The following is a 15,267-nucleotide window of genomic DNA, read 5'->3' as shown; positions in this document are numbered from 1 at the left end:
AATGTTCCACTGCTTATGATCATGACTTTGGATAAATGTTCACATTTAATGTCAGCTAGGCAGGAAGCTCTTTTCAGAATTCAGGGCTTTATAGCAGTTAAGTGATGAAATGGCTTTAAAGTGTGAGCCAGCTTTCCTTTTGTCACCCAGCAACCAAAATAAGAAATGACAGACAACGACAGAGATCATTAACAGATTCCTTTCACATTTACAGAGGATTTACAAGCAACCGGCGGCACTTGTAGAAGCAGCAGCTGGCAGCTCCTTCAAACTTTGCTACACTTTTGTTTTTGACATTTAATGTGAAGATGAAACTTGCATATTATCATCTGGTTGCTGCTGTTTACATTCTCCCCAGGTGCAAATTCAAAAACTGCACTGCAGAATGTTCTGGGTATACATGTGTAGCCTAATAGTTATTATGTATATAAATAACTGTATGAATTGCTTTATTTTATTTTATATGTTATATATTTTAATATACTTTCAATTACATATTAACGACTGTGTGTGTAGCATGAAGGGACTACTAATTTTGTTTCGTTATACAACCTTGTGCTGTATAATGACAAATGAACAACCTTGTAAATAAGACTGTGTGTGCTGCTTTTATTAATTAGGAAAGGACACCTTGAAAAGTATGTTTTCAGTAGGAACATTAGGAAGGACATTTATAGAAAATAGTTGGTGTCAACTATCTGAACTCCAAAAATGTGTGACTGGTTGGCTGGCAGACTTACCAGGAGAGTTCTGTGGTGAAGAGGTGGGGGAGCAGCGAGGAGAGAAGCTGAAGCCAGGGTGGATGGGGTGAGGCGGAATATAGGACATGATTTCCTCTTCATATAAACTACAAGAACAGGACACAGAAACGCACAGAGGACATCATTTATCTGAACTACACAAAGTCCAAGCCTCAGTTGTGAATTTAGACATTTGGGAGTAAATCACTCTAAAAGAGAAGAGGTGTTACCCAACATGGGCACACTGGGTTACCTTAAAAGGATGACTAGATCGGCATCACATGACAGCTTCTCCACCCCCTGAGTACCTTCTGTCCGAATGTAGTGGATTTTCTCCCTAAACAGTCAACAAAACATAGTCTTTCTTATTTGTTCCTTTTCTATACTGACTGTAATTCAAAAGGTAAACATTTGGGTTTGGTACTGAGATTCATGGAGTACTTTTGTGATCAAAATGTACTTAAATGCAGGTTCTAATCACAGCCTACCAATAAGCTATAACTGAGCACAAGGCACGAGCCATTCATCCATGATATAACACATATATATAAAGCAGCTTAATCATTCTACACTGACAGTTCATTTCCAGCTGTATGTTGGAAATCTCAAACCAACTTGGGACAAAGACTGGACAAACTACACAAAGACCGCTTCCGCCAGCTTGCACACATCTTTTAGTCGTTGACAGTAAGGAGGGAGCGCAAAGTTAACCACAGCTTAAATGCATCAGGAAACACAATGGTCCGTAACCACTGAGCTCTGGAGGTAGATGACTGCAAATCCCTCGACAACGGCACCTGTGGCCTGTTCTGACTAAAACATACATGGATGTTAGCCAGCAGCTTGCACTGTGTGTATACAGAAGCATTTGTGCTGAAAAACCAAAAAAGGAGGGAAAAGGCACAGAGAGGTGAGGTGCTCGGTTTATTTACCGATATGTCTCCCCCTGGATTAGTTGCCAGTGTCAGTCAAACATCAAACATGTTAAAAAGAAAATTGGTATGAATGGTCAGGAACGAAACAAAGTCTAACCAATCAGCCCTGGTGTTGGTTGGTTAGGTGTAAGGGTGGAGCGGTTCATTTGTGTGTGATCCAACCTTGATGTGGCCCAACTACAAGGTGTACTCAACAAGTTTCAATAGCCTGAGAATGAATAAAAGTCTGTCCTGGACTAGCAACAAGGTCTTGTTGATATTTGGGAAAATACGACCTATTTTCTGTTTCATTCTCATGAGGCTTTCAGTGATGCATTTTGGTTTGCTTGAATGTTTTTCTACGTAAAGAAAAACTGTATGGGGAAATGCAACATGTTTAATAGATAATCCACGGTGTCAGACCAGAGCAAATGAACTACAGGTTTGAAATCGCTCTAAATGCACCGTAAGGGCACAACCGGACAGAGAGTCTCTCAAAAGGTGGGTTTTGATCTGCGTCCACTCATGCCCCATCCACACTACTGCGCTTTAGTTTTAAAACAGAGACCTTCTATGATATTTGCACCTCCCGTACAGACTGAAACGGCAAAAACGAAGACCTAAAACGGAGTTTGTATCAAGTTTGAAAACGCTGCCGACCCCGTTTTTTATTTTAAAATTTTAAAGTTTTAGTGAAGATGGGCAAAACCCAAGGACTTTAGATACAATGACGCAGACGCTCACGTTTGTCTCTCTGATTGGGTCTCATAAGTCATGCAAAGCAGAAACACGATGCTACTGACAGAGTTTTTGATTTGGTATTTTTATTAAAATATTTTGTGCTGTGCAAATAACACTTAAAGCCTACACTTGTACTGTGTATGACGCTGTATTTACTCCCAGTCTGTTTTCTGCCGCCACGGCCACTTTACATTCAGTAACAGTCCAAGCTCGTTATTGGTCCATTCAAAAAAAATCTGGTGTGGTTCTTCGTCTGTGGTACTTTATTCTTTAGTCAAATCTTCTGTAGACCATAGACCATCTGCTTCATGTTTACACTGGGCATGCCCAGTGATCGGCCACCTGATGTGCGTTTTCAGTCGTTTTAGTATAAAAGTTATAAAGTTATAAAGAGTTCCGGAGTAGTGTAGATGGGGCCTCAGACCCTGGTGTGGATTGTTTGTGTGAAAAACGACAGATCAGAACTAAAATATTTTCTGCCTTGGTCTGGATGAAATGAACCAAACTACAAGAGTTAAAGTGACCTAAGACACAGTGTACAATTTCTTACTTGATGACAGATTATGAACCCTAGCACTCTCATCCCACCATTTAGTTTAATTTCTGTTGCTTGGGCAGTGCGTGAGATTTCAGAACTGAAGTGCAGGAAAAGAAGAAAAAGTAGAAGATGAACAAGAACAAGAATCATCTACCACTGAACTGCAATGAACACAAAGAGGGAATTAAGTAGTAAAAATTGTATCTTTGAAAAATACCAAAGAACTCTGTAGAAGCATCACAATAGCTTCAGATGAATGTGTGAATTTATGCATGGAACAAGCATTGTGGACCAGGAACTCTCACCTGATATGTATGATAGGATAAAAACCAAAGCAGACAGCATAGATGAATTCTTTAAGAAAGAAGCATACCTCAGTGCGTGGTTTCTGCTGAGGCTGGGCTGTCGCTCCTGCAACATGTCAAATATGTTTGGCTGTCGAAGGAACGCCACTATCTTGTCATTGTAAGCTAGAGAGATGGAGACAAACAGAGAGAAGCAGTCAGGCAGTGGTCCAAGAAAGGGTCATTAGAAAAAGAATCAGTAAGAGATAAACATTGTGTTCAAATGACAGACATTACGGCGGTGCCTACACGGAGCGCTGAGTTGTTGTGAGTCAGCATGATGCTGACTTCGTATGGCGGCTACCAGGCTGTTTCCAGGTCTGGCCATCAGAGAAGCCCCCCGACTCCTGGACACATCAGAGGCCTGGGAACAAACACCAACAGGACACCGCTGACTCTCACAGTCTGACATTATATTATAAGCACTGTCCTCTTGTTTAATAAAAACTACAGGGAGCAGCTGTTTGAGGAAATAACTCAGCTAAAAATTAAACTATATATTTGGAAGCTGTCTTTTCAGATTTATGTCTTCAGCAGGAACCAATGTGCCTGGACATAAGCAGAAGCTCGGGTAATGATAGAGCTGTAGTTTGGGATTCAAATGTAACTAGTGTGGATCCATGATTGGACAGGTAGTAAAGGTGTGTGAGTACCTCCCCAGCGCTGTAGCTGCGTAGTCTCTGCAGATGCTGTCTGTGGGCAAGGTGGCCGGGCAGCCGGCCATTCTGCAGAGGGATGCGAGGGTCGATGAAGGTCGTGGCTCGACTGTTGTGGTCCACAAAAAAAGACTGAGACAGAAAAAAATGGACTGAAAACAGTGATTTTAAATGACCTGCCTTTGACATAATGGCTCTTTGTAATAGTATTTTAATGAATTTCATTCATTCATTCTCTTCAGTATTTATTTATTATGTTTTCTTTTTCTCTTTTCCCTTCATACATTCTTGAGCAAATCAGTTCATTCATGCACACACATTCACACGCCCTCAAACCGGGATCTACACTCAACATGAACTTATCATCGTTCCTTCAGCTTGAAAGAAATGATTGGCTGGCTTAGCTGCCTAACTGCCTGTCTACCTGTGCACACTCTGGCCGTGCACTCGCTGCACATGAACATGTGTTCTGGATACTGGCTTTGGTGGGATTTATTCCTTGCTGTCTCTTGCTGGTTTCTCCATCGTTGCCTAACGCAGCTTTAAGTGTCCAAAATACCAAGGCAAATTTGGCAACATTTTTACTGTAATAAACTTGATTGTGATTCTACATGAATTCTACATATGTGACCTACCTTGCCCTGGGGGTCAGTCTTGATCTCCCAGCCTCTTGGCAGCTCCAGCTGAGTGTCTGCGAACTTGTTGAGGAAAACCACCAGGTCCCGGTTATGTTGGTAGCGCTCAAAGTTCCTGGCATCACGACGCACCTTCAGGATCATGTGTTTCACACAGCTGCTGCTGGTGAACATTCGGTAGGCTGCCTGGAGAGAGAACACCTACAAGTTCACCTTTACATTTATTAAAGTTAATAAAGCACTCAAAAAGCTGTTTTGATCTTATTTTGGCTATGCATTTGTGAGTGAGGGAAGAAGGGTGTGTGTATCTAAATAGATGCTTTCCTCAGTGTCAAGCAGGAAATGTTTTCAAACTTTGGATTCATTTCCAATGCTGTGACATCTGAGATTTCAGTTGGCTGATGAAAAACAACTTTTTCAATTCAAGAAATTCCTAAATTCATATGAAAGACTGTGGTTGGAGATATTCTATTATATTGTCAAATTCTACAAATTCACTGAAAGGACTGAAACACAGGTAGAAATCAAAGGATCTAAAGGATTTGATCAGTTTTCTACTGAAGATGTAAATCTTTAAAAATAGCTCACAAATAAAAAAGGCGGTCATTCCATTAAAGCGGGACTGGGTATTGCATTTCAGAAGCATTTTTGTGGTATCTGAAATCAATAAGTCAAATGCTCGGACACAAAAGTGAAATCCAGTATCTGTGGTTGTCGCAGGACCTGCCTGTTTTCCTACCTGTGTGCACTCTGCACTGTAGTTTTTAGTGCATCTTACTTAAACCGGTGCTCTAGTGAGTATCAGGGGCAGCAGGACGGTGTATGTGGTACTGAGTCAGAATGATGATGTTAGAACGTGTGACCCAGGTCAGAAGTGAGGCTCACTGATGGGTTTAATAGTTTCAGTGGAGCTCTACGGCTCAGAGGAATAGAGTACAGTTTTTTCATGAGATTTGATGATAATAGAAAAATATAGAATATCACCAGATGTATTTTTAACCTTTTCATGACATCAGGGTCTGCTTACTGTTTGCATCATCCATGCATACTTTCAGCAGAAGGCTATTTGTTGACTTGTTTGTTGTTTGTGCTGTGGAAAATGTTTGAGACTGGCACAGTGTAGTTAGTCGACTGAAAGCAGAGACGTGGCTCTTTACTAAAAGAGGGACATGTTTTCAACCTCCAGTATGGTTATTTTAATCCAGTGGTCTATACTGTCAGTTGCTATTTCAACAAATACATCTATACAAACTGTAACTAATTTAGCACAATAAACTGTATATAAGCAATGCATTGTGTGTGTGTGTGTGTGTGTGTGTGTGTGTGTGTGTGTGTGTGTGTGTTGGTTAGAGTAAGGTTAGCTTTAGGTTAAAGTTAAGGTTAGGATAAGTGATGGAAACACGATGGTGTGTGCGTGAGGTACTCACATAATTACTGTGCAACACAGTGAAGAACTCTGGGTGTGTGATGAACTTGACAGCAGGTGATTGGAGGAGATGGCTGATCTTCTGGTGATTGACAGGGGAGGCGGGGCCTGCAGACACAACAGGGCAATTACTTTCTCTGTATAGTATTTTAAGGCAGTTTACAGAAGTAGGGTTTGACCGAGGTACATGGTACATACCAATAATAAATATAATATTGAATATGTTTAAGGAAATTACAGTGGGAAAAAGTACTGCATCAGAAAATAAGCTGATAGAAAATAGAACCAGTATTTATGCCTTCAAATGGTGAAGAGTCTGTAGTCCCACAAATGAGCATGATCACAATCCTACTACAGGAATGTACCTGTCTGAGGAGCATCTGAATCAGTCTCTGTACTGCCGCTGCGCTCTAACCTCTGACTCCCACCGTCCTCCTCTGTGGCCATGGTCCTCTGGATGTTCTGGTACCTGCACAAACAACAAGTCGTCCTCATACGTGTATGAAGTATGAAGTATGAAGCATGTTTCTTCATTTGGCTTGTGAAGTATTGCTGGGTTTGTCAGGGGGATCTGCACCTTTCACAGAAACACATTTCACATGTTTGGAGACCTGTCTAGCTACTAGTGCTATTTATAATCCTTCCATCCAGCTTATCCTTTACAGGGTCACTGGGGGGCTGTACCCTAGACCCTGAACCAGTTCATCACAGGGCTGACACATAGAGACAAAAAAACATTCACACTCACCTATGGGCAATTCAGAGTCACTAATAAACATGCATGTTTTTGAATTGTAGGAGGAAACCATGCAGACGGTTTTGAATTATGTTACTGTATTTTTCATATGAGCTTAATTACCATAAAATGCTTCCTAAACGTTAATGGTTTGACTTTCTTTTCCAGTCACCAGATGTCAGTATAACTCCACTACAGGCCTGTATGCAGCTTAGAATACTGAAGTGACTGAGGCTTTGCACCCACTCCCTCATTTCCTCTTTACTTGTTTCCTTCTTTCAGCACTTTTCAGTTCAAAAAGATTGTTTGGTTAACAACAACTCAACTAAAAACCAAATATTCAGATGTTTTTTGGTATATAGTACTGGACAGTTAAATACGTCATGTGATCATGGTGCAATAACCCTGTAACACTAAAACATCTATTTATTATATTTATTGTTGTAGGTTAAAATACTCATTGCGCACTGTGGTTACTGTACACAGACAGACATGAACCACTTTGCACTCTAACACAGCCTTGCATCAGTATCCCTGTTTTTTTTTTGTTTTTTTTATGTGAATATTTAGCAGTTTTCATATTTAATCATTTTAAATTATGTTTATTTTGTTTTATTATTTTATGATATGATATTTCATTGATATGATGTATTGCTGCCACCATGACAAAAATATTATATCATATTAACCAATTTAGTTCTAAAAGAGAAACAAATATGCTAGAGATTAGAAAAATTGTCAACACGTGCCACATGATTGATTTAGGTTAGAGTCTACTTTGAAATAAAGTGTTAAAGTGTAAGAGGTCATATAGGACAAGATAAAGGAGGAGATACAGATCCTGTTGTTTGTCGATATTGGCTGACACTCGAGTGCCTGCTGATCATTACAGTTGGAGCTCCCTCTCTGTGTCCCCAGTCTGACCTCCTGTTGAGCTGTTCCATCTGCTGGGTGGATCCTGAGCGGGGGATGCCGTGGTTACACTTGCTGCCGTGTGTCGGTCTCTGCCAGGTTGTGGTCCGGTTCACATGGTCCACATAGAAAACTCTGCCATGGCTGTCGATCCGAGCTTCCCAGTCTGTGGCAACAAAGAGGTGGGGGAGTGTTATTCGGTCACATTTGAGTGAGTTGGATGTAAACAAACCTCTTCCTTGAATGTCGTTAATCCTAAAGACAAATGAAACGAAGCTCAAGAACTCATCCGAACTGGTTGGTATTATAAATTGATGATATATAAATTGTTAATAACCTCTGGTTGACAAACAATATTGACACCTCCTTCTACTATACAATTCTTTTCAACTGCATTATTATTATCTACAAAAGATCTTGCAATTTTTGAAGGTACTATTTGGGTTATTATAATTCACGAAATATACTTGCAATGACGCCACACATTCTCACATCTAATGAGATACATAAAGACAGCATTGTGTGGTTCAGTAACAGCATCATTCAAACTCAGTAGTTTAATACACTGAAATTACAAAAATATCACAGAAATCCTACCTTTCATAATCACTCACTCCATATTTCAGTATCCCCACACACATTTTCCAAATCGTTTTGCTTTGACACTACCCACTCACAAGGACTGTGTTTCTACTATAAAGAGAAACAGGGAGAGAGGTGTTTTCCCCCTTCTGCTGATGCTGTCAGAGTAGCAGTATCCTCTGGGCTCTTCGTAGGCACCTCACCTCACCGATATCACTGATTCTCGGGAGATGGGTACCAATGATCTTCTGAGCAGTTTTAATCACCCCGCTGCAGAGCCCTCTGGTCCTGGGCCGTGCACATCCCATGCCAATTTGTGATGTTTCCAGTCAGGATGCTTTCTATTGCTCCTCTGTAAAAGCTGACAAGAACTTGGCACGGGAATTTGGCCTTCTTAAGCTTCCTCAAGAAATCCAGTCGTTTCTGAGTTTTCTCCACGAAAGCTCAGAAACGATGACCATGTCAGGTTCTCTGTGATGCTGATTCCCAGTAACCTGAAACTATTCACCTGCTCCACCTCAACACCACTGATGTAGACAGGAGAGTGTCTCTTCTGCATTCTGTTTCATGTGTGCATCCACGCAGTCTCGCTCACTCATATACACAATTCCCCATGTCCTTAAATGAAGTGATTGTGCACCATTTGTGAATGTCTCCCTCCCTTTAATGACATGCAATTTTTAGCAACCCGGTTACTTTTCCAGAGGCTGCTGCAGAACTATGTGGGCTTACAGGCTCAATCCACTTTGTTCTTTGAGACAGAAGATAAAAACACCTCAGTGAAGATGACTTGGCACTAACTCTGGAGGCAAGTAGTGGAGTACTGTAATTATGACCACTTATGTTAGACCACATACTGTCTACAACTGAGGGTGTTTTCAGATTAGATTATTTATTGTCCTTTTTAGGAAATTTCACCCCTAACCTGTTTGATGCAGTGGTGTCTGGTGAGTTTGCATGTTTGGTTCTGGTTGTGTAAATGCAAAGTGGACCAACCACAGGAAATGGGATAGAAACTTTGTGTGAATTAAAAATCTTAAACCAGCATTAACTTAATTTTTTTTTGTCTCTTCAGGGACTGTAATTCTATCTTGTTTCAGGACACTAAATACTAAAATATTCTTAGGGACTATATGAAAATTAGTAGGGTGGGGAGGGGCCTCATCATTATCAGTGTTTCCCATATGTTCATTTATTTGTGGCGGACCGCCACAATATCAACGCTGACCGCCACATATTGATTTAAATTTCTTTTTACCAGGCCAATTTAAAATCGTATTTGATTGCAGAATGCTGGAGCTCATTTGCACAGCACATGATCACAATACACAATAAAATAAATTAGCAATTAAGGTAAACATAACAAAATGATGCGTCTGGTTTACCAAAATTTCCATCCAACCATAAGCTGACAAAAAAAAAAGCTGACACATGACATTTGTTTTGACACATTTTGGTAAACTGTAGTTCTGCTCTCGGTTAAGATGCAGAATAAAGTAAAGGTGGGAGGTGCTATAGAATATGATGCGCTCTCAAGAGATCCCCCTACTCTCCCAAAGAAATGTAGACTACCCTCCCCCTTTCTGAACCATCCTCCTCTTTTCATACAGCCCCTTAAAACTTAAGACTTCAACCAGAAACAGGTTGAAATCATATCTCTGAACTGGTACTTTAGGATTCAATTATAGACAGAGTTGAGAAGGACACTTAGTAGTACTAATACTACTAGCAGCACTAATAATGATGCACAGCAATGACTTAGACCTAGTACTAATAGTACTACAACTAATACCAATAGTACAAGGACAAATACTAATGCTGTTTTCATCTTTTTATTCATCGTTGTTGCTATGTTCTTGTCTTGCAGGTTTTCTTCCGAGCATCTGTGAACTGAACCCGCCTGACTGCTACCTGTCTACCTTCCTACGTACCTACCTACCTATCTGTAAGGTATATTTCGTCATTAAACCAGACTGTCTCTCGCATTTGGGTCCTTCTCCTCTCTCGTACCCATGTGGCAGTCGTTCAAAACTGAAACAGTTGTTGTTTAATGCACCATGTCATTTCTGTAATTTGTGTAAACTGTTGTTAAGTGGGAGACTGGAAAGCTATTGTTGGGGCCATCGATATTCCACCATTAGGACTTCATTTGGCTCATAAATGGGCACAGTGAATGTGTGAGACAAGGATTGGAGCAGCTTTTCTCAACCCTGCCTAACAGCTGGAGGAGGAAGATGATATTTAGGTAATTAGTAATTTTAAATTTGGCTTTGTAGTAGTCCTGCTCCATTTCATCACACTTAAGGTGGTTTTAGGTGATCGAGTGTTCTAATAATGGCACTCACTTTTCATCCAGTTTCTACAGAAACGAGGCTTAAGTGTGATCAGCCTTCATTCTCTTGCTCACACACAGTTGCAGTGCAGCTGAGTGTCACTCGATGTAAATGCAGTCCTGTGCCTGTATTTTCGGTAAGTGGATCCAGTCCATGGTGTCAGATTATTGAATACACTACTTACAGTGAGGAAAATAAGTATTTGAACACCCTGCTATTTTGCAAGTTCTCCCACTCAGAAATCATGGAGGGGTCTGAAATTGTCATCGTAGGTGCATGTCCACTGTGAGAGACATAATCTAAAAAAAAAATCCAGAAATCACAAAGTATGATTTTAACTATTAACTATTATTAACTATTTATTTGTATGATACAGCTGCAAATAAGTATTTGAACACCTGTCTATCAGCTAGAATTCTGACTCTCAAAGACCTGTTAGTCTGCCTTCAAAATGTCCACCTCCACTCCAGTTATTATCCTAAATTAGATGCACCTGTTTGAGGTCGTTAGCTGCATAAAGACACCTGTCCACCCCATACAATCAGTAAGAATCCAACTACTAACATGGCCGAGACCAAAGAGCTGTCCAAAGACACTAGAGACAAAATTGTACACCTCCACAAGGCTGGAAAGGGCTACGGGGAAATTGCCAAGCAGCTTGGTGAAAAAAGGTCCACTGTTGGAGCAATCATTAGAAAATGGAAGAAGCTAAACATGACTGTCAGTCTCCCTCGGACTGGGGCTCCATGCAAGATCTCACCTCGTGGGGTCTCAATGATCCTAAGAAAGGTGAGAAATCAGCCCAGAACTACACGGGAGGAGCTGGTCAATGACCTGAAAAGAGCTGGGACCACCGTTTCCAAGGTTACTGTTGGTAATACACTAAGACATCGTGGTTTGAAATCATGCATGGCACGGAAGGTTCCCCTGCTTAAACCAGCACATGTCAAGGCCCGTCTTCAGTTTGCCAATGACCATATGGATGATCCAGAGGAGTCATGGGAGAAAGTCATGTGGTCAGATGAGACCAAAATAGAACTTTTTGGTCATAATTCCACTAACCGTGTTTGTAGGAAGAAGAATGATGAGTACCATCCCAAGAACACCATCCCTACTGTGAAGCATGGGGGTGGTAGCTTCATGCTTTGGGGGTGTTTTTCTGCACATGGGACAGGGCGACTGCACTGTATTAAGGAGAGGATGACCGGGGCCATGTATTGCAAGATTTTGGGGAACAACCTCCTTCCCTCAGTTAGAGCATTGAAGATGGGTCGAGGCTGGGTCTTCCAACATGACAATGACCCGAAGCACACGGCCAGGATAACCAAGGAGTGGCTCTGTAAGAAGCATGTCAAGGTTCTGGCGTGGCCTAGCCAGTCTCCAGACCTAAACCCAATAGAGAATCTTTGGAGGGAGCTCAAACTCCGTGTTTCTCAGCGACAGGCCAGAAACCTGACTGATCTAGAGAAGATCTGTGTGGAGGAGTGGGCCAAAATCCCTCCTGCAGTGTGTGCAAACCTGGTGAAAAACTACAGGAAACATTTGACCTCTGTAATTGCAAACAAAGGCTACTGTACCAAATATTAACATTGATTTTCTCAGGTGTTCAAATACTTATTTGCAGCTGTATCATACAAATAAATAGTTAAAAAATCATACATTGTGATTTCTGGATATTTCTTTTTTAGATTATGTCTCTCACAGTGGACATGCACCTACGATGACAATTTCAGACCCCTCCATGATTTCTAAGTGGGAGAACTTGCAAAATAGCAGGGTGTTCAAATACTTATTTTCCTCACTGTATCTGTTGGAAAGTGCTTGACCAAGTTCAACTGCAATTGACTGACATACTTAAAGCAAGGAGAAATGTGCTTCACAATATTATATCTGGTGACATTCTGTAGGAGAGGAGTAGTGCTGTGTGGCATTTTGTTTAAGCAATTTGTCAAGTTAACACACTTGCTTTACATCTGGTTGAAGCTTCTCAAATGTGTTATTTGTCTCTTCTATATAATTTTAGACAGAACATTTTTTGAATTTTTATCCAAAATAATGACAAGATTATTAATTTTTAACTCATCACTTAGCGGTTTAGTGTGTAAGTTATAGTGGCATCTAGTGGTGAGGGTTGTGAATTAAACAGCTGCTCACGGAGCATTCAGGTGTTCCTCGGCTGGTCCCATATTCTGAGCTGTGAAGTCGTTCTTCCTACTTCTCTTTTTGCAATAAAGGAAAAAAAGATGCAGGAGAAGCTACAGTGGCCAATACGCTCTGTCAGCTCTTGTGCTAAATAATATGTGTGTTCCTCCATTTATCCAAATTCTCTTCTTTTCTTGTGTCTTATCAAGCAGTCAACTACTACTACTCCTTCTAATGTTACTTCTTCTTGTTCTTGTTCTTCTTCGTACGTCGTACGTATTAAACGTAGAGACGAAACACAGTTTGTCCATTTGGGCTACTGTAGAAATGGCTCATTCTAAGGTAATAAAAACATAACGGTTCATTATGTAAGGTCTTTATACACTACTGAAAACAATGTTATGGATATGATACTGCATTTCTGTCAATATTTCCTCCAAAATATTACACACTGACCCTGTGGCCACTTCCCTGTACTGTCCTTGATTCAAAGTGACAAATGACAATAAAGATGGGAAACAACATGAATACTGAAAGGCTATTGAAACCTTAAGGTCCTGGACCATATATTAAAAGGTATATCGAATTTGATTGACATACTATATATGTTCAAATCTTTATCTGGGCCGACAACTTGGAAGAAAATTTCCCAAAAAGGAAAGCTAGCCATTAAAGTCTTGTATACGTTTTGAACACAGATGCAGGCCTGAGATTTCTTAAGATACGAGGTCTGACATGGGATAGAACAGCTGTGAGGAATTAATTCTGTAATAGGGATAGGATTTTTCTTGTCTCTTAAAGCTTAAAGGGGCAATACAGAGTTTTCAGGGGCCACTAGCTATGCAGTTTTTAGATATCAACCTGGTGTGTGCTCAAACTCATGAGATAGCATAATCCGACACAAGGGAGACCGCTTCACACAACATGCTGTAAACTCTGGTAAACTCCCACTGCAACATTACAGTAATATTTTTATCAGCTTGATATTGAACTAAACCATTCTCACATTAATTGCATTTAGCTGAAGTGATACATCGGCGTTAGTTCCCCTGTCGGCTTTTCAGTAACCAACGTTATCTGTGTATCTTCAGGGTATATACAGGAATCCTGAAGTAAAATTCAATACCTTTTTAAGACCTTTTCAAGACTTTGTCAACATAATTCAAGATTGCCGCGCCACTTGACATGTAACCGATTAAATCAGCCACAAACCTTTAAAAGGGAAATTTTTAAGTTTTTAAAAGGAATTTAAATATATTTATAACATATTTATTGCCTATATGTCATCAGGTTGTAACACCACCTAAAAATTGAGGCATTCACCAACTTTCTCAGTTGCCTATAACAGCCTGTATAGGCCCATTGTTTTCTATGTGAAGGACTGGTCAGATTTCCTGCGAAAAGCAACTGTCTTACATAAGCTATGACGTTTATGTACGCAACATTACAGCAAATCATGTGACACAGTGTAATTTTGTGTTTTAGTTACTTTCATCGACCACTTGATCAATACAGCAAAATTCAAATAGGGCAGGAGGGAACAAAGATGAAGAGAATAAACTGAGTGATGAATAACGTAAGTAGTGTAGGCGGTGTAGCACAGGCACAACCTGAAGGAGGAACTAGTCTAAATGACTGTATTAGTATAATATTATAACATTAAGTTATTAGTTATAGTCATTGTTAACTTAATAGTAAACTGTAAGTTTGATATTAATGTATTCATTATGTTCAATATAATTTCATATAAGAGTATATAACTTACCTCTAGTGTAATATTAATTCAAATTACAGCTGCTTCAGTTTGGGGTTGTTTTTTATTCATTAACTTTATGCAAGAAAAATGCTCTAGGCTACGTGAGTCTCCAACCTTGATTTTAGGCAGGCTACTAACTCGTCAATAATCATAACCATTTATGCAGAACATTAAGTTCAACATTTATAAAGTTTGTTGCAGCACATCAAACTTAAAAAAAAAAATCCCGCTCCATCCAGGCTGTGATTGATCTGTTCCCAAAAAGTGACATTAACAAGAGCATCGGCTTTATGAGAAGTTCAACGTGTTTCAATAAAAGGCAGAGATTTAGCTAAATAGCCAAACGTTAGCCAAACCCACACGCTCCGTGAATTTTCCCTGTGGTCTTCTGTCTTACCGATTCAGCTTCTTACAGCGCATCTTGCTCTTGTTTTTCAGGAACGGGGCCGTTCAAAGTGGCCACAGAGCGACTGGCCAACCAGGTTAATTCCGTTACTCCTGATCGCCACGCCGACTACGTTTTGGACGATTAGCATTGAGGGTCCAGCGGGGTGGGAGATTACGGTCGGTTGTACTCGTAAATCATTTTCCGGTTTGCACGGATCTATTTTTTGGAGCGTTTAGTGAAATAGGCGCACGGTAGATTCCTGCGCCTAACGTTACAGAAACGAATCACACAGTCGCTACTCACTGCCTGTCTAGTATTTTTGGCTACGCATTACAAATAAATACGTTCACCTACACTTTTAGCGAACAAACTTTTGGACAAACAGGATTTTCACACTAAAAAAAATATCTTCAAAATTGAATAC

The 15,267-nt window shown here is 40.3% G+C and overlaps 1 protein-coding gene across 1 annotated transcript in view; it reads right to left on the bottom strand.

Annotated features, from left to right (window-relative positions):
* Nucleotides 1-15,267, bottom strand: part of LOC119905827 (E3 ubiquitin-protein ligase HECW1) — a 104,785-nt gene that overhangs the window by 13,059 nt on the left and 76,459 nt on the right. Inside the window, exons 13-21 of the mRNA XM_038723177.1 lie at nt 7,655-7,808; nt 6,360-6,463; nt 5,996-6,102; nt 4,569-4,754; nt 3,931-4,065; nt 3,527-3,641; nt 3,307-3,403; nt 994-1,077; nt 741-847 (exon numbers count right to left, since the gene is read on the bottom strand). Of these exons, the coding sequence (XP_038579105.1) occupies nt 741-847; nt 994-1,077; nt 3,307-3,403; nt 3,527-3,641; nt 3,931-4,065; nt 4,569-4,754; nt 5,996-6,102; nt 6,360-6,463; nt 7,655-7,808 (1,089 nt within the window). The remainder of the gene's footprint in view (nt 1-740; nt 848-993; nt 1,078-3,306; nt 3,404-3,526; nt 3,642-3,930; nt 4,066-4,568; nt 4,755-5,995; nt 6,103-6,359; nt 6,464-7,654; nt 7,809-15,267) is intronic.

The sequence above is a fragment of the Micropterus salmoides genome, unplaced genomic scaffold (assembly GCF_014851395.1).
Source record: "Micropterus salmoides isolate LMB-PRFRI ecotype aquatic unplaced genomic scaffold, ASM1485139v1 Ms_hic_scaffold_1, whole genome shotgun sequence".
Taxonomy (NCBI): Eukaryota; Metazoa; Chordata; class Actinopteri; order Centrarchiformes; family Centrarchidae; genus Micropterus; species Micropterus salmoides.
This window is presented reverse-complemented; position numbering and strand designations above follow the sequence as displayed.